The sequence below is a fragment of the Merops nubicus genome, unplaced genomic scaffold, assembly GCF_000691845.1.
Source record: "Merops nubicus isolate BGI_N331 unplaced genomic scaffold, ASM69184v1 scaffold10071, whole genome shotgun sequence".
NCBI classification, from domain to species: Eukaryota; Metazoa; Chordata; class Aves; order Coraciiformes; family Meropidae; genus Merops; species Merops nubicus.
The window spans coordinates 1-27,414 of NW_008587574.1; the positions used below are offsets into that span (position 1 = coordinate 1).

Below are 27,414 nucleotides of genomic sequence, written 5' to 3' on the forward strand. Positions count from 1 at the left end.
CTGGGGGCTGCTTGCGGCTTTCGCCGACCCCCTTCGCTCTTTTTGGCCCAGAAATTTGTAGCTGGTTTGTGTCTTTGCAATTGTGCAGAGAACACAGCAAACGCTTGTGGTGCAACTCAAACCTAGAAGGAATTCATGGAGAGTGCATGAGGAGAAGTCCAGCCCTGTGGCCAGCTGGCTAAGGGTGGACTGGAGAGCCCTTCTGCTCCTTCGGCGTTTAAACCCCGTTTTCCTTCCAGCATGAAATCTTGTACGAGTGGATCAATCTGCTTTATTTGGACATGGACACGCAAGCTCAAATCCAGGAGGAATTTGAGGAGCGATCAGAAATTCTCTTGAAAGATTTTCTTAAGGTGAGCCCAGTGGTTCAGTGAGGTGGGCTGCCAGAACAGGTCGGGGCTGGTGGGTACCACGTGTCACGCAGGCTGGGAAGGGCCTCGCTTGTTTAGCTGCCAACTAAAACACAGCTTCCAGTTTCACTCCCTGGAGAGGAATGGGCCAGGTGACCTCCAGAGGTCCCTTCCAACCTCTTGTGATTCTGTGGGTGGAGCCCCTCTGCCTGCCTGTACACTGAAAAAATCACAAACCTTGCCTCAACATTCTCGTTTCCTACAGGCAACCAAGCAGAAGGATGGAAACACGTGTCATCCTTGCTGCTTTCTAGCCTGGTGGAGTCCTTCCCTGTCCCTCAAGTGCTCGCAGCACTTGGGGAACTCAAACTGCATGTGAAACAAGTGACTTTTTGTCTCACTTTAAAGGCTTTGCTTCTCAAGGCTGAATTAGCCCTGGTTTAGTGGGCACCCCTAAAGTTTCTACACTGCCTTTCTTTCCTAGAAAGAGGAATACCAACTTCTGTGTGAAGCTCTGGAGAACAAAGACATCCAGTGGACGAGCCGGGGGCCTGCCAATAAAAGGTGGGGAATGACAGTGTCCTGCAGCCACTGATCAGGCCAAGCAGGAGCTGCCCCACGGACGGGGTCTTAGTTGGTTCTCCACTGCTGACACCTCTGCTGTCTTTCAGACACTATGAGGTGGCAGAGGAAGACACCCTGCCTGACACCCTGAAGAAATTCCTGCAGCTCCTGCGCTCCGAGGCCTTATTTTTACTGCTTTCCAACTTCACTGGCCTAAAGCTGCACTTCCTGGCTCCTCATGAGGATGAAGATGCTGGGGAAGAAAGAGCAGCAGACACCAGTGGGCCCAGCAGCCCCAAACCTGAGCAGGAGGAGACTGAAGAGCACGCTGACAGCATCACCCAGCAGCCAGAGCAGCCTGATGGCAGCACCCCTGGGTCACGAGGCAGCGAGACACAGAATGGTGAGTCCAGCACCAGCACCACAGAAGGACCCGAGCAGGATCCTGATGCTGAGGATCTCAGCAGCAGAATTCCTGGTGATTTTCACAGAACTAGGATTTCCCCTTGTACAGCAGCCAGCACAAACATGGGACCTGAAGTGTGTCCATCCAGGTATCCAAAATAAGCAATCATCACAAAAGAATTTGGGATAAAATCATGACTAACTTGAAGACACTGTTTCAAGCAGATTTAAGGTTGGGACTTTGCTAAGGCCAGAAGGGGGGTGTTAATTAACTGCCCAATAATCTTTTGGCAATAATTAAACTGCTTCATCTAAAGTAGATTCTGGTAGGAGACCAAACCAAAGGGAAGAAACCGAACAGAGCAGATAAAAAGATAATTGGAATTAGAACAGCAGTTCCTAAAACTAGGATGTAACCTTTAGAAAACAACTGCCAGCCTAAATAACCACATAGTTGTAGGCAGTGAGATTAATTTTGGACTCATGGATTTATTTAAAACAGTGTAATTTTTGAAAATGAGCTTGTCTTGCATTTGGTGAAGTTAAGGGATGCTGGAATAAAAGGTAATCAAAACCCAGGTTTTAGTGGAAACCCCACTGGAATGCTGACCTGGTACAGAAGCTTTGGTTTCCTGATTTGCCTCTTCAATCTGTCACGTGAAAACTCCCACGGGAGGAGAGTGTAGTTTGGGGCTGCACAGATCAAAAGCTGAGCTAGGGCCATGAGAAAAATAAAAGCTTCCCCAGATTTTTATATACCTCACGGGATGGCACGTGGAGTGAGTTCAGAGCAGTGTCCTGAAGCATCTGGTGGTTTCAGCACTTGCAGAACAGCAAGGCTGCTGGCTCATGGAAGTTTGGAGTGCTGCTGTAAATCCGGGGGGGGGGGCAAAAGGGGGAAACCAAACCAAACCAAACCAGGGAAGAAAGAAGTGGTTAAACCAAAGCCCATCACAACTTGGCCCCTTTCAAAGAGCCAACCAGGACCCCACTCATCCATGTCATCCAAAGGCCATAACTTGGAGGCATCTCTAGAAAAGAAGCTCCCGTGAGATCTGGGGGTTTACTTCGTCCTCCCTGCCCTGGGGTGGACAAGGATGGCTCCGGAGCCCCTGGGGCCGGGCCCCTTCATGCCCTGAGCTCAGCAGGTGGCACCTCCATGTTTTCCCTGGTGTTTGTCCCCTCTCCTAGGCTCAGGGACCCCCATGTGTGCGGGGGAGCTGCGGCGCTGGACCCACGGGCACTACACTCTAGTCCACGACACGCAAGCCACTGAATTTGCTCTCGACCTGCTCTTCTTCTGCGGCTCTGAAGGTCAGTGGGTGGAGCAGGGGGGTCAGGTTTGCATGAGGGAAAGACCTGGAATTCTCAGAAGCCAAAACATCCCTAGTTTTTCCCTGCAGAGAGGGGCTCTGCAGACGTCATTCCAATCCGTGCTTCTGGGAGTCCTTGCTAAAAGAGTTGGGATGGGGAGTTTGGGATCAGGAGTCTGGGATCAGCGCTGACCTCTCCCGCTGGAGCCAGGAGGTGGCGCCTGGGCTCGGGTTGTAAATCTGTGGGAAAAGGCAAACTTGGAACATTACCTTCAAGTTGTTTCCGATTTAAAGGAAAAATTGAGCAGCGGGAAGTAAACAGGGGATCATCCCGTATCCAGTGACTGTGGGGAGGGGGCTGGAAAAGTGGCATCACCAGGAAGATCCCCCTTGGACAGCACGGAACTTTCTAAGAATCTTTCTTTTCTGTTTTAAGACTGGGATCCAGAATATGGTGGCTTTACTTCCTACATCGCCAAAGGTGAAGATGAAGAGGTAAGGACCTCAGCTGCTAGCTGCAATTAAATTGTTGAGGGCAGAGAGGTTTAATTACCCTTCTTTGGCCACGCTCCAGCCCCTCAAGGTCCTTCTTGGAGAGACGGGCCCAAAACGGAGCCCAGGATTTGAGGTGCAGCCTCCCCAGTGCCCAGTCCAGGGAGATGATCCCTGCCCTGGTCCTGCTGGCCACACTGGTGCTGACCAACCCCCCCAGGTCCTTTTCCTCTGGGCACTTTCCAGCCAATCTGCCCCAGCCTGGAGCATTGCAGGGGGGCGTTGTACCACAAGGGCAGGATCCAGCCTTGGCCTGATTGATCCTCATGCCATGGATCCAGCCTGGCCAGATCCCTCTATAGAGCCTCCTACCCTCCAGCAGACCAATACTCACCCAAAGCTTGGTGTCCTGTGCAAACTGAGGGTGCCCTTGATCCCCTAGTCCGGATCATTTATAAAATATTGAAGAGAACTGGTCCCAGTTCTGAGCCCTGGTGCCACCACTGTGCTTCATGTTGAGGGGCATTAAAAGGAAAATGGCACCACGGTTCATTTCCTGGCACCAGCTCTTTGTTCTGACCAGCTTTTCTTCGTTTCTTCCTCAGAATGATCCCAAAGTCATTTTTATGAACCTAATTTCCTGCCTTACTTTTGTATCTTCCAGCTGCTGACAGTGAATCCAGAGGCCAACTGCTTGGCCTTGGTTTATAGAGACAAAGAAACGATGAAGTTTGTGAAATACATCAACCATCGCAGCTTGGCACGCCTGAAAAAGCACCCAAACAGGAGAGGATTTTGGGATTTTTCCTTTGTCTATTATGAGTGATGGTGCAGAATGACCACAGCAGCGGTGGGTGGTGGGTTTCTACCCAGGCTGAGGCCAAACGTTGCTCCTGGGGACTTGGTCACACTGTGCCCTACTGCAGGGTGGGCAGGTGACCTTCTTACCTATACCAGCAGAAGTCCAGCGTGCTCCTGAGAACGCCACAACACGTTCAGCTCTCCTCTGCTTTTAGTGCTGAGGGAATTTAGTGTATCACCTGACAGCTCTGCCACCTCCCCAGCTCTTCTCTGCTGGCAGGAGCACAGCGGGATGCGTCTCGAACCTGTCAGGGTGAAAACTGCAACTGTGCATCACCCCGAGCTGATGATGCGGTTTTATTAAAAGGAATAAAATTTAAAAAAGGAGAGGAAGGAGTCTGTTAAATGCTCCAGACGCTAGCTGGGCAAGTTGTGTTACAACACACACAAGATGTTTTCTAGGGCTTTTGCTGCATTTGTTGTAGAAATGAAGGAGCTGCCATGGGAATCAGGAGGTTCTTGGGACTTGGCAGTCAGACCCCGATGCAGACCTTTCTCCTAGAAATGTCCAAGCTAAGACGAGACCAGCTCCTGTGTATTCCACCTGGGGTGGGCTGGCAGCAGGGAGGTGGTGACTCGCCTCCTGGTTGTCCACAGGCAGTAGGAGGGTCACCAACAGCGTGGCCTCATGTCATGTTGGTTTTGTCTGGGTGCTGGAGCGGGTCCAGAGAAGGGCAACGAAGCTGGTGAGGGCTCTGGGGAACATGGCTTGTGAGGAGCGGCTGAGGGACCTGGGGTCGTTGAGCCTGGAAAAGAGGAGGCTGATGGGAAACCTTATTGCTCTCAACTCCCTGAAAGGACGTTGGAGTGAGTTGGAGGTTGGTCTCTTCTCCTGAATAACCAGCAATAGGATGAGGGGAAAGGGGCTTAATTTACACCAAGGGAGGTTTCTATTGGATCTTAGGAAGAATTTCTTCCCTGGCAGAGTGGTGAGGCATTGGTCCAGGCTGCCCAGGGAGGTGGTAGAGTTACCATCCCTGGAGGGGTTCAAAAAACATGTAGACACAGCACTTTGGGACATGGGTTAGTGGTCACGGTAGTGTTGGGTCGATGGTTGGACTTGATGATCTTACAGGTCTTCTCCAGCCTTCATGATTCTATGATCTGCTGGGTTCCTCCCTCACTTCTGTCACTGGAGATCCTCCCAGGTAGCAGATGTACAGGTCCTGTGGAGAACAGTACAAGAAACAGGGTGGTCTTGGTGCTTGGGTTGTGGCACTGAAGAGACACAGGTGTGCGTTCGTGTCCCCCAAGGCAGACAGCGCAGGCCCTGGGCTTGCGGTGAGCTGGGAGAACACTGGTGCTACTCCTCCTGCCTCTCCTGGCTTGGGAGAAGGTGGCTTTGGACTAGAGGCTGCTGCTGCTGCTCCTCTTCTGGGCCTGCTGGTGAAGTCCAGTGCAGAGGTGTGAGAGCACAGCAGAGGAGCAGTCAGCCTGGGGCGTGACCAAGCCATGTTGGGCCAGGAGTCCTCTGTACCCCTCGCAGAGCAGGATGTCCTTCAGGAAGGTAAAGGAGCAACAACCTTCAGCTGCAATCCCAGCACAGGCTTCGACCAAGGGACAACCGAAGCATGAAGCTGCTGCCATCACTCCCAACATGAAAGGTGCCCCAGGCCCTGCTGGGGCTGGAGCCAGGGACAACAGAGCCGCCTCGGAGGGATGTCTGGGGCTGTGCAGTTCCAGGGGCAGCTCAGTCCAGCACCACGAGCAGTTGCTCAGTTCCAGCCCTTCCCTCGGTGGCTGCACCGAGCTACTGTGGTGACATCTACACCATCTTGTCCACGTTCTGACCCAGCTCCCCGAGCTGGCCTCGCTGTGTGCTGCCAAGACCTTCCTGCTCAGGTTTCGTCTTCCTTTGGTACTGTTCTATGCTACTTGCAAAGATAAGGGGATGAAGCTGAGACCAAATCCTGAAGGACCCTCTCTGTGAATCATTGGTTTATGAGGCACTCGGCTGCCTGGCAGGGCAGCAGCAATTCCTGGGGAGAAGATGGTTCTTACTCCAAGCTGCTCCAGAAGAAAGACAAGCAGTGGAGCTTTTGGGAGGAAAAAAAAAAAAGACAAAATTATTTGGGTAGTTTGGAACAAAGGTGCCAGATACCACAGCTATTCACAGCACAGTAAGCCAGGCAAAGTTGGGAGTAAATTAATGAAATGAAGTTACTTCTTCTACTGCATTATGAGCCTAAGAGGGTGTTTGGTAGATCTTGGAGCACCCCTCCAGAAGACTGGGCAGGAGCTGGGCTCTGCAGCTTGCTGCTCTTCAGTAGTAAATACCACACTAGAGGGCACAGCAGCCTCTGCCTGAGCCAGCCCCCATCTGCCTGCTCATGCCCAGAACCACCCTTCAGCCTCTGGGGACCGGGGTGAAGTCATTTCAGGAGCCAAATTTGCAGTTAGCATTCAAAGATTTAAAACCCAACACGTCGCTGCTCTCCCGCCCTTCCCGTTCTGCCCCAAAAGCCAATGGCTGGCACTAAGGGTGCAGGGGAAAAGTTCCACTCACCAAAAATTCAGATGTGAGCTGCTGGGGGGAGAGGAGGGGGATTCACTGAGATCCCCGCTGCTAATGGGAGCCCTCTTGCTGGGTACAAAGCTGTGTTGACAAGTAGGTGTAGCTGCTTGCCCAGTGCTCTGATCCTTAGGGAAGGGAACATGGAATCTATACATACCCAGAGTAAGCAGGACGAGAGAAAAAGAGGACTGAGAACAGCAAGTGGAGTTGTGGAGTGTGAGCAACAGAGAACAGAAACTTCAGGCCAGGCAAGATGTCACCCAGCCCAGCTGTGTGAGGGCAGCCATCTCCCACCACCTCTGCAGCCTGGTGCTAGACACAGGTACCAGCAGCTCTTGGCGACTGAAGCACTGAGTTACACAACTTCACAACCCATTTTTCAGGGTTTGGTGGCTATCAGTTTGCCAAGTAGCTGGAAAGGGGAACAATTCAACATGGAGCAAGATAAAAGAGTGTGGCCATAGCCCAGACTGAAGAACTGGTTTTGGCAGTCATGAACAGGCAGCAAAGTTCTGACATCAGGTAGTCAGTGAATTAGGATTAATTAAGATGAGCAGCAACCCACAGGACTTGGAGAAACAGGGGCTAAAATCAGACAACCTGTTGTCAAGTGTCAGCTCCAACTGCTTTGTTTGTTTGTTGGTTTTTTTTAAACTCCAAACTGGAACTCAAACTGGGATTTTGGAAAACCTCACTGTTATATAGATCCCTCTTCAGGGGGCCCTGAAGAGGTCCAGCCTGGTGCTTCTGCAGGGTGTTTCCCAGGCAGCACAGGGAAGACTCGAGCCCAAACCAAAGTTCCAGGCAGGTATTGAAGTCTAGACCCAAGCCCCAGCACACATACCAAGGTGTTGTGCCATCTAAGCAGCCTTGCCCATGAAATTTTAGCAACAAACCACTCTACTGGCATGGTTTCAGAGGTCATTTTGTACTTGACCAACAGCTTAACCTGCTGGGACCAGTTCCCCCAGCTCCCCATACCTGAATGGGATACCCAGGATCATTCCTGGTGGGAATTGTGCTGCTGGGGGCTGTCTGTCACCAGTTTGCTAGTGCAGGTTCAGCTTTTCATCATCCGGCTGCTGCACACCAGCCAAGGGGCTTGATTTAATTCCACAGCAACTGCAAACCTGGTATCACTTCAGCTTACAGGATGTGGATTTTACATTTGGCAAAGATAAAAGTTGTTTTTACGGGAAAATGATTGACAAATTTGTTGTCAGAAACATAGCCAGGGGAAATGAGCCTTATCAGAGGCCTGGACTGGGACTGAAGGACACAGCTCACTGCCAAGAGCAAACCAGAGCTGGGACTGGGAGTGCCTGGTGTGCAGCCCTCGGAATCAGGCTGCTTTCCAAGCAGAGCCACTGAAAGGACGACGTAACAGTAAGTGAGCAAGCGTTAGGAGTCTGAACAGAGAGAACAAGAGGTTGAAACAGTGGGAACAGGTACAGCAGGTGGCAGAAAGCCCAGCACTTCTGCCAGGAGACTGTTCCATAATCAAGCCTAAAGCTGACTTGCTTAGAACAGCATGGGTGGCTCACCACCCTTCTTCCAGGGAGTTGGATTTGACTAACAACCAGGTTCTTAAAAGGATTCAAATGAGCCCCGGCTGCAGATCTGAAGCAACAGAGCTCTGTGCTTTTGCCAGCACGCTGCTCCACTCCGAAAGGGACAGAGAACCTGCAAGAATCACTGGGCGTGTGCTCGCCGGTCGCTCTGCTACGAACAGAGGGCTTCTGGCTTTAACTTGGTAAGAGATGGAGCAGTTACAGGGTGTGAGTGCTCCTGAGAGCCCCGAGAAGCTACCCAGGGCTGGGCTTCACAAGGTGGACAGGTTCCTCCCTGCCCATGCTGACAACACTGGCCCGTGCCATGGTAGATGACAGAACAATCAAGGTTGGAAAACACCTCCAAGATCCCAAGTCCCACCATCAACCCAACACTCCCACGATCACTAAACCATGTCCTGAACTACCACGTCCAACATGTTTTTTTAATGCCTCCCAGGTTGGTGACTCCACCAGTGACAAACACTGGGACCAAACCACCATCCTGGGCAGGGTATTTTTAGCTTCTAGAAGAAATTTGCTTTGGCAAAGGTTCAAAAATGTCTTTAGATCTAAGAGAGAGCTTTACTGTAGTATTTTAATCCAATTCTAAGAGATCCCACAATTACTAAACAGGTTTGAGCCAGGAGCAAAGACCTTTTTCAATACTTTCCTCTTTTGATCCCATCAAGCTCCCCCAGCAGCTCCTCACAAGCACTGAGCCTGGGTGTGTAGTATGTGTTGTTCCTGAAACACCCAGAATCTGCAGGGTTTTTTTCCAACAGCAGCACAGAACCAACAGCTGGAAGCAAAACTTCCTGCAATCCACGTGCAGGGAGAGCATCGGATGTGAAGGAGACCACTTCCAGATCCAGGAACAGGAAGGCTTTCAAAGATCTTCTGGCTTAAAAGCCAGCAAGGAGATGTTATTGTTCCCTTGATACTTCTACTGCACAGAGCTGCAGGGTACTTAGAAAGCAGTACAGAAACCCAGGATTCTCCAACACAGAGACCAGGCAGCAAAACCAGAAAAGTAGGTTTGGTTGGGTTGTTTTTCCAGGAAATAAACTTAACCATACACATCTCCCCAACTAAATCAGAACACAGGCAGTCAAACCAGTCTATGTTTTAATGGAAAAGGTCAATGTCTTCACTACAAAATATATTAAAATACATAAATAAGTTACTGTAAGAAAAATAACCGTCCCAAGCTTATACCTCTGTCTTGCACAAATCCATCTGCACCTCAACTCTGCTGCTTTCTTCACAAAGCTTTGGCTTGTGTAGCAGCATTTCTCACCCAACGGCTTAACTCAAACGCTACCTTTGCCACTGCCTCCCCCTCCAGTGCAGCAGAGGGCCTGATTTAAGTGCTCCTTGTCACTGCTATGTCATCTGCCCCTGGGCAACTGCTGCTCTCCTGGCTGATTTTAGGACGAGGCTGTTCCCACACGCATTATCCTGAACAGTGTGTTGAAGTTGTTGCTTCTAATGGCATCCCGACAAGCACTGATCACTTGTGTTTTAGGTTTGCCGACTGTAAAGAGGAAAAAAATAGGAGAGAGAAGAAAAAACACGTTTACAGAATAAGAAACTGATAAAAATATTTATTTGATCCAGTCTCAAAATGAAGGTTTCTTTCAAATATTGTTTAAACACATGGTGAAACATCACCTTTTTTCTGATACACGAATAAAATCCTTTCCTTAAAGAAGAACTGTCTGTAGTTCTGTAGTTCCCCTCATTTCAAGGAGGGCACTGAGGTTCTGGAGTGTGTCCAAAGACAGGCAACAAAGCTGGTGAAGGGTCTGGGGAAAAAGTCTCGTGAGGAGTGGCTGAGGGAACTGGGGTCTTACACCACAGGAGGTTTAGATGGGTTATTATGAAAAATTTCTTCCCTCCAAGGGTTGTCCAGGGCTGTGCCAGGCTGCCCAGGGCAGTGATGGAGTCCCCATCCCTGGAGGGGTTTCCAAGCCATGGAGATGTGGTGCTGAGGGACATGGGTCAGTGGGGACATGGCAGTGCTGGGGCAATGGTTGGACTCAGTGATCTTAAAGGTCTCTTCCAATCTAAATGATCCTCTAGCTCTATTATAGTAGAGCTTAAAGGACTTGTTAAAAGGGGAATGCCATTTTTAAAAAAAAAAAAAAGTTCCTTCCCCAACAACCTAGAGAACTAATAATACAGATACAGTCCTGCTTAGGTTGATATTGTTCTTTTTAAAGCAGAATTATAAATTAATAACTGAGACACTACTTTTAAAATGTTTTCAAGACCGTGTTCAACAAAACTAGCAATTTCTGTACCATCCAGAAAGCTGGAAACTACTTTGAATTTGACTGGACACTCAGAGCTGTCACAGGCAGTTAGCTATGGCTGAAAAATTACAGATTACCTCTACTAATTTAGTTTGAAAAGCCACGTACTCACCGCGTAACCGCCCAGCCCTCTGGATTGCCTGATTCACAGCTTTCAGATTATTCAGCAGCTCTGTGTGGTTGTTGCAACGGATTTTGTACTGATTTATTAAATCTCGGTTGAGATCATACAGCTCGACGTACCGTGTCTTCATGTTCTTCCTGGGGGAACAACCAGGCCTGTTATGTGCATCTCTGGGCATGACAGAATCATGAAGGTGTAGTGGGATGTGGTTGTGATGGCACCACAGTCACCCACACGTCTGCCAGCTACCAGAGGACAGACTTGTTGGTTATACTCTTTATTGTACTGAGAAAAAAAAAAAATGGTCTGGTTTTGCAATTATTTCATCTGGTAACCCAAAAAGGAGATGCCACTTTCCCCAGTGAAAGTACCAATGCTCAGTGTTAGCTTGGACCTCTTAACTGCTGCTCTGGACAGTGGGGACAGGACATCAGCAAAGCACAGGAAGTCAGAGTGAAAGGACCAACACCTAAAATGCTTTTTTTGGTGTTTTCAGAAGGTCACATACCACAGGCAGCTTTTACTGCCTCTTTACCTTAATATATCTTTTCCAATGTCTCTCACCATCCCAAGGTGGATTCAACCCACCAGCTCTACACTAAGCCACTACCCTCACCCTTCTGCCTTCCCCGGACTGGTTTTCCACTTAAACAAGACAAGACTCAAGGAGAGCTCATGATGGGACCAGCAAAGGTACCAATTCTACACCAAGAGCTGCAACTAGGCAACCCCTGTATCACACAAATGTTTGTGTTTGTTTTTTTTTTTTTCCAGGCTCTTTTCTGACTGAAAAGCCAGGACCAGCAGTTCTACACCCAAATCACACAAGCTAAGCAGTAATTGCTCACATGTCTCCCAGGAGCCGAGCGTCTTCTGCCTGGACCAGCATGCTGCGGATGAGGTTGGAGTGCTCAGCCATGTCAGCAGTGAGCCTCTGATCCACTGCATGGTGTTCATCCACCTGTTCGAGGCAAACAGGCATGAGAAAGGGCCGCCCAGCACCCCAGGCGTGCAGGAACTGGTCAAGACAAAGCTTGTCATAGGAAGGACCATCCCAACTTAACCTATCGGCATCCCTGGGACTGTTCTCCCTTGATTGTTCCCCTTCCCCTTACGCCCTGGCTTCCGAATGGGGTGATCAGGCTGAGACACACACCTTACACTCAGCCCCAAATCCACAGCTCAGTCTCCCAGACAACATATTTACATGAGTCTAAACAATCTACTGCTGGAGACCAAGGGCTTGTTCTACAGAACACAGAATAAACAGAAAACAGACTATCCCACTGTGCTTTCTGCAGAATATACAGCACGTCATCCTGGGTGAAGATCTTCCACGAAGACAATAAAGCCATTTAGAGATCCTCTCATACAAATGTCCCCAGTCACTGCTTAGCCACCAATTTAGAAACACCCAAGGCCTCCTCACCTTGACCAACACCTTCCGCAGCTCCTCGAAGTAGGCAGGGAAATCTGCTTCCACCTGCAAATCTTCAATGGCCAGAAAGGAGGCCATGGACTGGATAATGTCACCAGCTAAGTCAATATCATCCGTGTTGATAGAGATCTGTCAGGAAGGGAAGAAAGTGCTTCAGCTCAGCTCCACGACAAAACACCTCCCAGAACTGCCTCTTTAACTGTTACCCAAGCCCAAAGCAGTTCCTTCTATCAAGAGGTAAAACTGCTACATGATCAAGTTCTGTGGCTTTCAGTAGATACGGAGACTGATTTCCAAGGGGCTTTTATTCAGGCCTGAAGCAAAGAGGCATCTGTGCATCCAGAACCAGTGCAAGAGCTACAGGCAGCCTTTGTGCCTCCAGTTACAGCTCCCTGAAACCATTCCATGTGGGAACAAATCCCTTCCTACAGATCTGTGGGCTTAATTTCCTTCCTGGAATTTTACCCACTAACAGAACAGAACACCAAAGGTTTCCAAAAACATCCCTGGAACATGAGTACTTCCTCTGCCTGTTCAGTCATCCTTCATTTTTGCTGCCTTGTACCAGCACCAGCCTCCTGTTTCACTGGAGTATAATTAAGTGGGTGTTACCCTTGCCCACAGAGGTACTCACCTCTCCACCGGGCTTGATTTTGATGCTGAGGTGACCCGCATTACGAAGAGAAGTGAAGCAAACCTGGAATGGAGCACTCTGAAACTCTGCATCTTCTGGTAGCAAGAAGCTCTGATTCAGCCACATCACAATCTGACAAAAACCCGATAAAGAACATGAGCCATCACCTGCATGGAGAACCTGGAGAACCACACAACATCCCTGCACGTGATGTTCAGGGCACCTCGGAAATTTCATTTACTGAATTTCATCCCCTAGACCCACATCATGAACTTGACAGAATGGAGGCAGTTGAATCCCTGCTTCAAAGCTAAATAATCCTAAGAAAATCAAATCCAACAAGCAGAGACCACAACCCAAGGTCAAAACATCAGCCCAGGCTTGAAGACTAGAGAAAGCTGGGAAGCTTGATTCTACTGCAGGAAGGAAAGTTTTGTTTTACCTTGGTTTTTGCCTTGGCCATTTAATGCAGTGAAGGTCATGTAAATATGGCAGAGCCTTGCAGTTATGAGAGAAACGACCAGCTGAAACTACCACCATCCCACAACTCAGATCTTTTAGGCCCAAAGCCACAGCACTGCTGCTCCTCTGTGGTGAAACTGAGACATTTTCTGGGCATTCTGCTGCCTATTCCCATTCTCTGCTCATTTACAGAATTCCACACTCACTACAGGGCTCCTGCTGTGGGCATTCCATCAGCAAACAAGGTAGTATGTGAAATGCCTCGTGATCTGAGGCCACTGGTTCCTGCAGGAGTTCCCAAAAGCAGGGAATGACTCAAGTCCAGTTGTAACACACGAACTCTTGGAACTCCCAAACTAACTGCAAACCCTCCACGTGCGCAGTACCTGTGCAGGGGGCTGGGGAACAGGACAGAGAGCAGAACCTCACCCTTTGTGGCCTCTCGTTTGTTGTGCAGTGAACAAAGCTCAGGGGCTCTGGGGCCGAGTCCGGGCTGCTCAGGGCGTACATGGAGAAGCGGGGAAGCTCTCTTGTCAACTCAAATACGTGGAACTGTGTGCTGGGGTCAATCCAAAGGAAAACCAGTTACTAACACACCAGGGCTTCACCTATTGCAATGGTTTCTGATCCTTTTTTAGCTGGCTACTGACATCAGTAGCTTCCAGCTACATAATCAACTGCTTACAGTTTCCCAGGATAAAACACTGGAAGTTGGAAATTCCAGGCTTATCACATCATGAGGCCGAACAACTCCTCCCTATTGCTTCTGTTTTCCACAATCCTTCCAGTGAAATATATTCTCTAGGCTAACACGTGTATGAGTTCACAGTGTGACTGGGTATTTTCTTTACAGGTTCAGTGAAGTTTTATCAAAAGCAGTAAGGGCAAATAGCGAGAACAAGACGGGAATTCCGCCCTACACGTCCTTTCCGCAGCAGCTGGCTAGCTCTCAAATTATTAGAGGAAAGGATTTTCTCTGTTGAGGGAAAGGATGCTGCTTCCTGGGGCACAGCCAGCTCCAGCAGATGTGAGCAAGGAGAAAGTTAAGTGTCATTTTCTGGGTAGCCTGGACACAGTTTCTGCCTCTCTCTATTCCCTCTAGAGACCCGCTCTAAGGCATCCTCTGGACAAGAGGTGCTCACTGTTCCCCCAAAGGCAGAGCTGGAAGACAGCAGGTCCCAGGGACTCCAGAGCATTGAGAGTTTCTGGAGAAGAGCTCAGCAACACGGGTGCAACAGTGTTTTCCAGCTCTCCTTCCAGTAACACAGAAGTGAGACACCAGGGAACTAATGGTGCCCTTCCCATGGGGCAAGTGTAAAGCCACATCACGGCTGCTTCCTGGTCACACAGTCGGATCTGCAGATCAGGTGAGATCACAACACAAAACTCACCTGTTCCTGTAACCCACAAAGGCTTTGATATGCAAATCCACAGGGACATCTTTGGGTGGAGTAAGAGGAACACGAACACAGCCTGAGAGGTTCTGGAGACTGGGGTGTACCACGTGGCTCTCTCCTTCAAATATGCCCTCAGCAAAGATCAGCACAGCACGGATGATTGTGTCTTAGCAACGGGCAGAAAAAGCAGTTCCTAAATTAACAGCTGTCCTCTGGCAACAAACCACCGTTTTCAGAATCATAGAATCGTTTGGGATGGAAGAGGCCTTGAAGATCATCGAGTTCAACCATTCCCCCAGCACTGCCAGGTCCCCACTGACCCATGTCCCTCAGCCTCACATCCCCACAGCTTGGAAACCCCTCCAGGGATGGGGACTCCACCACTGCCCTGGGCACACTTTACACCCCTCCTCTGAGTTGTTACCGTATCCCAGATGACCAGCAGTGCCACGTGTGGACCTGCCAGCATCCTCGGCACGCCTGGTGCTCGGTGAATTTTCTATCTCGGGGTAGCTCCAGTTTTGCATAAAGGCAGCTGGGGTCCAGCTGCATTCCCACAACACCCTCCCTAACACCGCTGTAGGTTGATGTTTAGTCAACACAAGGAGTGTTGCAAGGATCACCACGATTCATTTCGTCCAAGTTAAATGTTAATTGCCTTGGAAAATAACACATAACAAGAAACAAATTCCATCAAACTCCTCTCCCCCGAGACTCATCAAAGGAACACAGCTCGATTCAAAACGCTGTGAAAGGAGAGCAACCACAAAGGGGAAATTACAGACAAAGGGGAGACAGGCAAATCATCAGCTAAATATAACTGAACGTTTAAATGGATTTACATGAGATGAATGCCAATGGTTGGAGGTTACCACTCACCGTTTGTGGTGGAAATGCACAGCTCCACATGGGCAGACTGGCTGTCAGAGCCCAGGTTAACCGAGAGGGCTGTCTGGAGTTGGGTGTTGGCTGGAATCCCACCTCGCTGCCCATCTGCTTCCTTCAGCTGAGTGCTCAGCTCAGCCTGTCACAAAACAGAATCAAAATTCTGATCAGAATTCAGTATCAGAACTTCTAATTTTCATTCAAGCCACCTAGAAATTGTACATGTAAATCATTTCTCTCCTTGCAGGAGAGTTACAGCCATTCCCACACCCTTCACACAGCTATGAAGAGCATCTGGATTAGGCATGGAGCTGTGGACCCTTGTGCTGCAATTTACTGTTGATGGAGCTCAGCTCTGAACCCAAACCTTTATTCAGAAAAGCACTCAACATTATTCAGTTTTAAACACAGCTTATATAGTTCCATGCTTTTGCTGTGGTGGGTTTTTACTGCTCAAACACAAGTTTGCTCTTTCCACAGACTATATTTCCAAGCCTTTTATCCCTGCACCTTCACCATCAAGCCACAAGTGAGCTTCCTACACCCTGGCAGTTCTCCCAACCTTCAATCAATTTCCTCATCCTCTCACACAAGCCCTTCCAATCCCCAAGTTGGTTTATACACTGAAAATTACAATTTGCAGTCATAAGCCAAAGCAGGGGACTGAACAGAATCCAGCTCCACACACAGCTGATCTGGCAAGCTGAAGGAGCAAGGAAAATGTTACTTATTAAAACATGAAAAACAAACTCTGAACTTGCACCAGGAGCAAGCCAGAGGCAGGAGCAGGAATCCCCAGGAGAGAATCTCACTGCATCCTAACAGGTTACAGCCCTGACTTGTCTGGACTGCCCCACGACTGCTTCCCAGATTACTCTGGATTTATAGCAACAGGAAGGAGTGTTTTGGCCCTGCACAATAAGTAGTACCTTTGCATTTTCCTCATAATTTCTTAACTCCAGCAGCAGATTTTGTTTCTTCTGACTAAGTTCTCGGATCAGATCCTGCTCGGCGCTTGTATCCATCAGGTTTCCTTTCACATCCTCACTTCCTGGCAGGTAGCCCCGGACTGTATGGGAACAAAAACAGAGCCAACTTCAGCAAAGCCTCCCCAAAACTTTGGTGTCTTTAACAAGACCCCCCCTTGTACTCCCTCAGCAGAAGACACTAGTTCTGGTCTTTGGTAGGCACCGCTTAGCTGAAAGCCTGAGCACTTATCTACACCCACAGAGGCTCTGACCGTCCTGGTGATCAGGACAAGTGAACTGCACATCTAAATCCAGAAAAAAAGGTCAAATTCCAGCCTGTCTTTAAGCTGTCTTCACATGACCAGACAAGGCAGTCCTTTTGTAAGAGGATTCCCACTGCAATCACTCTTTTGGGTCCTTAGGCAAGTTTGCAGCTATGCAAAATGAATAAAACTTGTACCTGGAGTTCTAGAGCTGGTCAGAGGAGTTGTTACTGCCTGGCAATGTCTGTAAGTCCCTGTCAATCAGCCAGTAAACACCATTTACCCACACTAGCTTTTGCCCAAATCAAGGGATACTGTTTCCCTGTAGCCCAATGGAGCACAGAGTTATGAAAATATCTCCACCTGCCTGTGGAGACAAGAGCTGAACAGATGATGAAACAAAAACACTTGCTATAAACTTTCCATTCTGCTCTAGGGCCATGTGCTCTGATTGCAGCTGACAATGAAGGCCAGAGACCAAAACTATATACCTGTGAAGAGTGTGCTGCCTGACTGTATAAACCCCCTAAAAAGTTGCAGGAAACTTGGAAAGCATTCAGCACACACACTGTCCCCCAATGAAAGGACCCAATTTATTATTTCTGAGTGAACCATTCATTTAAAATGAGAGCAAGACGGAAAATACACTGCAGGACAGAAGAGCACCTCATGTGAAAGGCTGCTGGCCTCCAGAAGAACTCTCGTGGCAAGGACTATGGGAATGAACTGTCCATTAAAGCCCAACATTAGGTTTACTACTACTGAGTAAGGGATCCTCACGGTGCCAAGGTTTGTTTATGATGGTTCCACCAGAACAGGATGATCACGTTCAGTGACATTAACCTACACAGCTCTGCTAGGGCAAGGTATCTTCAGAACTGTGCTCAGGGTTCTCCTCCTGTAAGCTTGGGAAAAAGGTTTAATGGCTGAATCCCAAGCACAGCAAGTCCCCACAGCCTGTGATTAAAGACAGACAGCAAAGCACTGTGCTATTTAACGAGAACAGGCTTTTGTTCCAAATAGGTTGTGCCAGACCTGCTTGTCTCAGGCCACCGACGCCAAGCAGTCGGATCACCATGCCAATGTCTTTCCTGAAGCCGTCCCTGTAAACTCATGCTGAGCTTAGTTAAATCATCTGCAATCATATTTGTTTCCACTCAAAGACCAGGTCCCACTTCTTGAATGTACGGTGGGATAAATCCACCAGTTCTGCAGCCTAAGAACAGCATTTTCCAGGAAACAAAGCACTGTTAATATCTAAAATTACAGACATAACAACTATTCACCTTCAGAGGAAATCAAAACACACACAAGTTTAGCTCACTAAACACCTTCACCATCCATAAAGCAACCAAAGTATTATCACCGATAGGAATAAAGTTTTCCTATACGTTCACGTATAATAATGTCACTTGAAGAACCACAGTCTGTACTGACTATAGCTACCTTTGCATTATTAGGATGGGATTTCTCTCATTAGGCAAATGAATTTTGCTAGCTTCTTGGATCATAATGAAACATGTTGATTATCACAGAGAAGGGAACACTCAAAATGCTGTTTGCAGATAGCATAATTCAAAATTCCCTTAACTTCACGTAAAGCAAAGGGAATTTGGCACGAGAAACTGCCTACAGAACTGAAGCAACGTTTAGCTAATCTGAGATGATGTGATGTGCCTGATACTGTTGTGTACTAAATTAATATCCTGAACAATGCTCTCACCTTCCCCATCAACTGAACAGCAGATTAACTGGGTGCTCCCATCCATTCTGTAATCCCCTTCCACCAATCCTGCAATCGAGGAACCAAAGTTGTCCTTAAAGATGACCTCCCCAGTTCGGTCGCTGCGTGCATCAACCTGAAACAACAAAGAGTTCCAAGGCACAGCATAAGCAGAAAAGCTAACTCAAAAAATCTCTGTCATGCTATCCTTTGAGCTGGTAACCAAACACCAGCTCCCCTCGCAGAACCACAGGAGAACTTGCAGCTCTGCTGACCAGAACAGCACCTGTGAAAAACACACACCATCAGAAAATGACCCCCAGACTGGCTCAGCTAGAAGGAATCTCTCTTCAGAGAGGCCTCCTTAAGTTACAGGAAGGAAAGAAGGGCACTGCAAGTCTGCACCAGGAAGGTTCTACACCCATCAACACAGCAGTGATGGGACTAAACCAAAAATAACCTTAATGAAGTGTTTACCACCTCTTAGCTGCAAACATGCATGGCAAATTATTTTTACACATAAATACCACAACCTTTAATTATCTTTCAACGGAGAAGAATAGCAAGGGGGGCTTGGTGCCATCCTGCATCTTTTCCAAGGCACAGGACCCAGCACTGCTCATTCTAAGACCTGGAGACTGTATCAGACCAACAAGCAAGGTCGAGACTGCCAGTGGAAAAGAACAGAAAAAGTAGCAAGACAAGGAGAGGTTCTCTCTTTAGCAATGTTCTACACCTAATCCAACATAAATTACAACATATCTGTGCTCTAGACTGCCAGCTTGATATGAAGTTAATTAAATTCCCCCAAGCTAATGAGAGTAATGAGAGACGTGAAGAAAAAAAGCACAGCTTTACAGAAAAAAAAAAAAAAAAAAACTGGCAAGCTGTGTCCAGGTGAGATTTGGCAGCTCCAACAGTCTTTTCTGGCAAAGGGGAATACGAAGCAACAGGCTTAAGAGAATACAATATAAGAATATGTAGAATATTAAGAGTATAGAATATGCCTTTAGATAAAATTAAATAATGCTTGATTAATCCTGCTACAGAGCCTGAAGTTTGAGAACATTCAGGAAGCATCGCAGAGGGTTATTAGCGCGTCCTTACAACCAAGCTGAGAAGAGACACTGGAGAGCTCTATGACGTGGCATGTGATCCCTGCTAGAAACAACTTGCCACACCTTAGCCATGGACTCTGAGCTAAGCAGAGGAAGAAGCTTTCCTCTGATCTTGCACTTGGCACAGGATTCACCAGCCAAACCAGGTTTACTGCAGTCGTTCTTCAGTGCTCAGTTTTCAACGGCCTTTAGAATTTTTTGAGCTGTTCTCCTTCAGCTAATTTAACAGCCTTGTTTGAACACAGCTCCCAGGTGGACAGCTTCTCACTTACTCCTGAACAAACTCACCTTCCCATTGGACCAGCCAGTGATCAACTCGCACACACCATCAGAGTTCAGGTCAAAGGCGTGGATGCTCATCGCATGGTTCTTAGACTGGGGACAGAAAATCAAGAATAAGTTAAGCTTGGGTATGTTTTCTAAACTGCACATGCAGGACACTGGAGTATGAGGCTACAGAGATTACAGAAAGCAACACAAAAATGTCTCCTAATGGGAACTTTGAGCACCACCATCTCTAAGGCCACGCACATCGGAAATCTCAGTCCCTGCGCTACAAATCTGGTCCACTGCTCTCAAAAGACAGGATTTTTCCTTTAAATATGTTTTCATCCAAGCAAGATTATTAGATCTCGCAAAAAAAAAAAGCGTAAAAAGCCAACTTCTGGAGGGGGGAAAAAATAAGATCAAGGCTTCAATGTTGTCATAAAATGAGACCACAGAGGAAAGCCATTAGCCTCTTCCTGCCACCTCCTAAGGAATCTCTTACTCCTATTAAACAGGCTGTTCTAATCTGTGTTATAATAAGAATAATAACATGAGCGTCACAAAAGGATCTCGCCAATGTCATTTAGGCAGCAGCAAGTCGCTTTTGATGTGAAAAATTAGTTTTGAACACAGACAATGCAAGATTAATTCAGTTGCTGAAAACCCATTTATTGACTCAACAACACAGCCAGAGGCATTTTCAAACAGCCAAGTCAAATTCCTCTGGTGCTTAAACAACCCTGTGAAGCTGTAGCATCCCTTGTTGTATGGTTCTGTTGGTGTTTAAGCCATCACCAACAGTCCCAAAAGCACTGAAGGAACCCACACAGTATTAATTTTGCATTTCTTTATAAAAATAGGTAAATTTAAGAACATGCCGTTAAGTTCCACACTCAGCAGAAAATTTCAAATTCACCTAAGGAGTCAGGGTAACATCAAAACGACCTGAGGGTAGGTATCAGATCTCCCAGCAGCCTTCTAGCTTTCAGTGATGACATCCCAACGCTGGACCAACCTTTATCCTCCAGTAGCGAGCTGTCTTGTCGTAAACTCCGACCGTCCCGTTAGAAAGCGCATAGCCGAACCGGCTGCCGTACATGGGGCTAAGGGCAGTAACTGTCTGGGGGGGAAGGAGAGAGGACACAGGAGTGAAAGCTGCTGCATCTCCCAGTAACAGCAGATTGTACACTCTCTCTATCCTAGGAGCTGTACAATACTTGGATGGTAACTAAGACTACTGTAGGAAGCGTTAAGTACTGAAGAAACTGTTCTCGAAAATCAGTTTGGAATCACCAAAGGTTTTGCTGGATCTCCTCACAAAAGCTGTGCTGCCAAAGTGAAGATGCACTTCAGCAAAGGCTGTGGAACTGCCCTCAGAGGGTGCTTTGACCAAGTATTTCCTATCACAACTGCTCACAGCATTCCTGTGGTCATCGGTGCTAAGATATCATCATCCAAAACCTAGTCCAAGCATATGAGATTCCTTAAGCTTCAGGAGCTGAGGATGTCAAAGTTCAGCTTTAATTGGGTTGGGAAATCCCTAGGGATGTTATTGGTAGAAAAATCTTCGCCTGAGATGAGCGAGATAAAAATTAACAGCTCCCACAGCTGGACTTCTTTGGTACACCATTAGAACACCAGGCTCGGTACTACTTGAGTAAGTCAGCTCCAGGGAAAGACCTGAGAGTCCCTTTACCATTCCTCACTGAGCCAAGGCTGTCAGTGCTTTTAATTTCAGGAGGAACAATTACGATCATCTGTCTGGTCTTCTGTACAACACAGCACTTGAGATTTCCTTAAATCAAACCCTGCACCAATTCCTCAACTAAATTCAGCTGCTGTGCTCTTTGATTTTTTTTTTTGACCATAGAACATGGTTTCCAAACCTTTTATCCTTCTCTCTCATGACCTTCTCCAAAGCCTTTCCAAGTATAAAGCCACTGTTCCCTGAATTTACCTTCCTAAAAAGAAGGGTTTAGGTGCAGCTGTGTGCCTTTTAAATTAAAGCAGCAGCATTGTAACAGGACCACTAGGACTCTGCAGGTGTGAATTTAAAACAATTCTACTGTGGATCTGGAAATAAATCACACGTGGTGGGCCTTCTGTTTCAACAAGAAATCACAACATGACTCTAGATTGGCTACAGAGAGCAGCAGAAGGGATTATAGGCCCATTTCTCATTCTAGTTACAACAGCAGCTTCCTTTCCCACAACGCTGCCAGGATTTGCCTTTTATAGCTCTTCTTAAGTAGTTTAATAGCTAACTAAGCCTTTTAGTCCCAACTTGGGCAGCAGGGAGACCTCAGATCTTCAAGGACAAAGGTCTGTAATGTGGCCTTACTCTACAATAGGCACAGAAGTTTCATGAGGCTACGAAAACTCAAAAATCCAGTGACAAGGGTATTTTAGTCCCTTTCCGGCAACCAAAATTTAATAGTGGGAATATTCTCTCCGTTGTCATGCTGAAGAGCAACCCCTACACCTTTTATTTACACCTTTGTAAACCACACTTTAGGCACTGGGGCCGTGTTTATACAGCCAGTCTGTAACCCCAGTTGCAACATAGACTTCCAGCTTGGCTTGGGCAACCCCCCAGCACGTGCTGCCTGGATACACAAGGGGGCAAGTTCCTTCCTCACGACAGTGTCAGCGCATTTGAGGAACACTGCAGAAGACATTCCTCTGCTCAGAAGGCACCAAGAGCTTCAGTCACAACCCAGTAACCTCCATCACCTTTGGACAGGGCCCTGACTTCCAGTCAAGCATCAGTTGCTTTTCTCAACTCAGTGAAAGGTTTGTAAACAAAGCACAAAATGCTGTGTATAACAGAAAACATTACTGAATTCTAATTTCTGCAGTTTAAAATAGATTCCCTCCCAAATATTTATCTAACTACACATCTGACCCAGAGTAACCACAGAAGCTTTACAGTACACAAGGTTTTCAGCTCTATCAGCAATTATTACAAACTTTAGGTAGAAGTAATTTACCTCTGTCTCTGACATTTCTGCCATGATTTCATCTTCTTTAAACACCCGGATGTCAAAATCTTCAGAGCCAACAAGAAGCTAGGGGAAAAAACAGAAGTCTACCTTAAAAAAAATAGTCAAACTAAGGAAATAAAAAGGATAGTAAAGGGCAAATAAATATTCCAAGTCCAGCAATGAAGAGGTTCTAGCAGTTGTATGAAAAGTTGCCAGTGGAACAACAGGTACCCTCTGTCAGGAAAGATTCAGAAGTCTCTTGCTGATCAGGTATTAGCTACACCTTTTTTTTTTTTTTTGTCAATAAAGACTAAGAAAAGCAGAGGAAAACATCTGAGGTAGGAATGCAAAAAGATCCTTTGGAACATCAGGGCTGTACTCTTTCCTTACTGCAAGAGGTTCAGTGTTGTAATTCCTAACTGCAATTATACACATCACAAATACTACGTTGCCTGTGTTGCAGCAGGAGCCCTGCAGCTCAGTTCTGACTTGTACTACAGGGGTTCAGAGAAACTGTGACTCCCAGTCACCAGCCTGTAAGCAAAGTAGAAAAAAACAAAAAAACATTTAAAAATCATTGCTGAGCAGTGAATCATAGAATTGTTTTGGTTGGCAGAGACCTTTAAGATCATCAAGTCCAACTGTTCCCCCAGCACTGCCAGGTCCCCACTGACCCATGTCCCTCAGCACCACATCTCCACGGCTTGGAAACCCCTCCAGGAATGGGGACTCCACCACTGCCCAGGGCAGCCTGGCACAGCCCTGGACAACCCTTTCAGGGAATAGTTTTTTCCTAGTATCCAACCTAAACCTCCCCTGGTCCAACTTGAAGCCATCCCTCATCTAAAAAAAACTTAAACCAAATGAATCTAAGTATCAAATGAACATATCACTGCTCCTCCAACCTGAACGGTGGCTACTACTGCTGAAAAGCACGAGTGAAATGGGCTTTAGCTTCACAATTATACAAATAGGATATTTGCACTGAATTGGGTGTTCTGCAATCTCATTCCTCATCGCTTCTTATTTTCCCTGTTTCCTCGCTGAGCAGGCAGAAGGTATTAACCTAAAAGAAGCCTCATGGAAAAGCACTTCCCGAACACAGTGACTAGTCCCAGCTTCTATTTCGCAAATTAAGAAACCAAGGAGCAGATCTGCTTAGTGTCTTGCCCACAAAGTCATCCATCAAATCAGTAACAGAATTACAAATGAGAGTTTAAAATCTGGTAGTACCTTTCCCCACTGGAACTGAGGAGTCTCCCATCTTTACTCAGCAGAACAGACACAAATCCAAATCAAAACACTGTTAAAAAGAATAAAGGCTTTTTCTTCTTCCAAAGCAAAAATACTTCAAAACTAAATTGCACCCAGCTAAGCTTACTACAGCTACTGAAATCATATTTACAACAAATAATATCAGCAAGAGCTACAGATGTCTTGAGAAGTTGTAATTAGCAGCAAAAAGTGACCAGCTAAAAGCACAGAATCCCAAAACAATTACTGGTGATGCTGCATTTCCCAGAGGTGCCTAAAAGATGCTGTTTTGTTTTTTTTTTAATTTAATTTTATATAACTCATCCACCTCAGTGACTTTCATTCCACTGGACTGGAATTTGAAAAAAGGTTTTTTCCCCAGATGGGAGGAAATAACCTGTATCAATCTAAAATCAGGACAGCAACCACAAGAAATTAGTTTTTTCAGCTATGAAAAGACAAAAGGATATTCATAAAACTTTCAAATCAGTCAGTTTTAAATGTAGATGTGTTTCTACCAGGGTGGGGAAGAACAGATATGAAGCCAGCACATCCATTTACCAGATAAGACACAAAGTGATAACAGTTTAAATAGATGTTTCTGTGCATTTTCTCAGAACTTCAATTTTACACCAGAGGCAGTTTCACAAAAGCGACAGAGTCAAATCAGAAATGAAAAAAACAAAAATAATCACCTAGATAATTAAGATTAAAAAGAACTCTTAAATACTCTCAGCAAATACACGCTGGGCTAACTGGCAGGGTAAGCTATTTGGATAATGCATCCAACTCTGCTTAGCTCAAAATAGCATCAGACTACACCAACTGCTGAGCAAGGACCTTTCTCAAGCAGAAAAAAAATAGTAGAAAAACAAAAAAAACCCCACACTTAGAAGTACAAAACATTTATGAGTGCCGCAGATCAGTTTCCTGGTTTCTGGTTCCACTTTCTATAGCTACCTCTCAGCACATTAAAAAAAAAAATACACTCTAGGAAAAATTGTGCAGAAATTCATTTGAAAACCTCATTTTTTTTTCCTCACTTCCTGAAGATACCGATCAGGCAAAGAGTCTGTATCAGTTCATTATTTCTAAAAGATACATAAAAGGCGTAGAGACCCTTTAAGCATCACTATAAACATTGCATACCCTGAGTAAACATTCCAAACAAGGAAGTAAATGGAAAAGCTTAATTATGACTAAAATTGCAAGTTATTTCTCTGAAATGTAAAAAAGGATTTATAACCATACTCAAGAAATACCACTGAACTCGATGCCTTGCCACTGATGATTGCAGGCATTTCATGGTATTCCTCCTGGTGTAGTGAAGAAAAATGAGATAACAGCTAGGTATCAATTCACCAGGTTGTAAAAACTCCAGATACACCTGGTTGCACAGACTCTGAGCAGTACCAAGGACCAGCACTGCAACCCATCCATGAGCTCAGCATTTATCCACATCTTTACTGGACCAGAGTCTGAAGAAGGCACAGCTTCCACAAAGGGATCACTTTCATTGGTGATACAAATCAGTTGAATTGATAACTCATGGTTTTAATTACCATTTCACTACAAGACCATGAAAACAGCTGAAATCACATGGAATCAGGTGGTTACAAACCTCATTTTTGCCATCGCCATCAAAGTCACACAGTGCTAACGACCGAACGTTGTCTCCAGTCACCTAAAATGAGGAAGACAGTCCTCATTACTGACAAGAGCAGTCAGAAGCTAGACTATTTTATCATCTCAACTGCAAAACAGCAATTGAGATACTTGATATTGAAGCCACATTGAGAATATCCAAAATATAGTTTAAGGGCTGAGATAAAGTAAGAAAGATATACAATCAAATTAATATTTAGCATATCAAAACAAATCTAGAGGAATTAGCACCATTGAAAGAAAGTTGTAATAACATCAAGAGCATTATGCATAGCCTTACTGTCCAAAAACGCTCACTTCCTTCATAATCAAAGCCCTGCAGGGCACAGTTTCCACCAATAATAGCAAGCGGAGAGGAAATATTGCCCAGCTTTCCAAGAACTATTGCATTGGCTCCATCTGAAACCTACAGAGAAACAGGGAAGGCAAAAGAAATAGCAGGCGATGAGACACGAAAGAGCCAAAATGAGCTCCAAATGTTATCACTATCAGTTTAGCTAAATTTAAGTTTTCTCTTGCTAGGTGATGAGTGGCAGAGTATGAAAATTTGCTGTCACACGTGCAAACACAGACATACATCACATTCGTATTTTTTCCTTTGGAAATGTTCCAAATATTCTGAAGGCAAAATGTCCTGCATGCAGGAATATAACAAATGCAAAGAACAGAGGCATAATTATCTGCCACAGTAACAAAAACTGTGATCGTTAGAATGGGAAGAAAACAATAAAAGTACCAATAAAAAAAAAAAACAAAACAAAAAAAAAAAAAAAACCACCAGCCCAGTTAACTCGCCTCTCTGTAAAACAAATCCGAGTTGTTATAGACATCATAAGCCAATAAATTAGTCTGTGTTCCAACCAGGAGACAATCATAACCAAGGTGTGGGTTCAGCACTCCTGAAGCCAGACAAGTGATCCCTTGATTAATGTTGAGGAGAGAAATGTCTGAATCTTGGTTGCTCTGCACCATTCGGTTTGTGCTCGTTCTCTGTCCTCGGGCATGAGGGTTATGAATAAAAACCTGTAGAAACAAAGATATAACTACTATCACAAAGGATGTCTGTGTTTGTGTGTAAACATTAAGGACTACTGTTTGGATAATAACAGGGATGAGGAAGAAGGGCATTCACTCAACCAAAACAAGGGCAAAATACTGTGGGCTTTGCTGATGATGCTGTTTCTGATGGTTATTCTTTAGTTTTAAACTACACCAAAAAGGGAAATGGCAGAAAAACACTGCTCTGGCCAGAAGAGCTGTGCCACCATTGTTTTGTTTTGGAAAATGGAAACATTTAATGAGGCTTCAGAGCCAGGCAAAAAATGCGAACCACAGAAAGTAAAAACAAACTGACGCTACCAAAAAAACCCAAATATTTAGGGCAATTTTCCTGGTACCCATCTGTAACCACCAGCTGTAAGTGAATACAATCCACCTAAAAATACGACTGTGATAAGGAAGTTTTTATTCTTACTGACCAATATTTACTCATTATTAGAACCAAGTCAGGGGTCACAGGACACTGTGCTTTGTTTTGGGGCTGCCCAGGGTCTCTCGAGGGCTCTAAAATAAAATAATTAACGATGCTGGGAAACCTCACAGTGACACCCTGTTTGGATTTCCAGCCACCTAAGTGCCGCTGTGGGTTTCCCACTTCAAACCAGGGTTTGTTCACCAGTTCGGCTGGATGTACCCCTCCTCCGTCGGCATCCCCGACGCGGGCGGAGGACACAGACACTCCCGCACCTCCGGGCCAGTTGCTGCATCGCTGACCGGAGCCCGAGCACCCTGCCCGATATGAGCAGCAGGCTCTCCAACCGACAGCACTACCATAAAACCCACGGCTTGAGGAAAAAAAAAAAAA

General features: G+C 46.3%; 2 protein-coding genes across 2 annotated transcripts; one reads left to right on the top strand and one right to left on the bottom strand.

Annotated features, from left to right (window-relative positions):
- Positions 1-239: 239 nt before the first annotated feature.
- On the top strand, positions 240-3,950 carry OGFOD1 (2-oxoglutarate and iron-dependent oxygenase domain containing 1; the record flags this gene model as incomplete). The annotated part of the gene is made up of 6 exons (XM_008948961.1): positions 240-353; positions 835-914; positions 1,022-1,317; positions 2,511-2,633; positions 3,069-3,127; positions 3,789-3,950. Coding segments are annotated over 6 exons (834 nt in total), but the record flags the coding sequence as incomplete, so codon positions are not given.
- Positions 3,951-9,458: 5,508 nt separating this feature from the next.
- BBS2 (Bardet-Biedl syndrome 2) lies at positions 9,459-26,573 on the bottom strand (the record flags this gene model as incomplete). The annotated part of the gene is made up of 16 exons (XM_008948962.1): positions 9,459-9,587; positions 10,481-10,629; positions 11,341-11,453; positions 11,922-12,059; positions 12,565-12,696; positions 13,456-13,585; positions 14,418-14,589; positions 15,303-15,447; positions 16,238-16,377; positions 18,263-18,398; positions 19,669-19,755; positions 20,663-20,767; positions 22,638-22,715; positions 25,507-25,569; positions 25,831-25,956; positions 26,346-26,573. Coding segments are annotated over 16 exons (2,049 nt in total), but the record flags the coding sequence as incomplete, so codon positions are not given.
- Between the last annotated feature and the right edge of the window lie 841 nt (positions 26,574-27,414).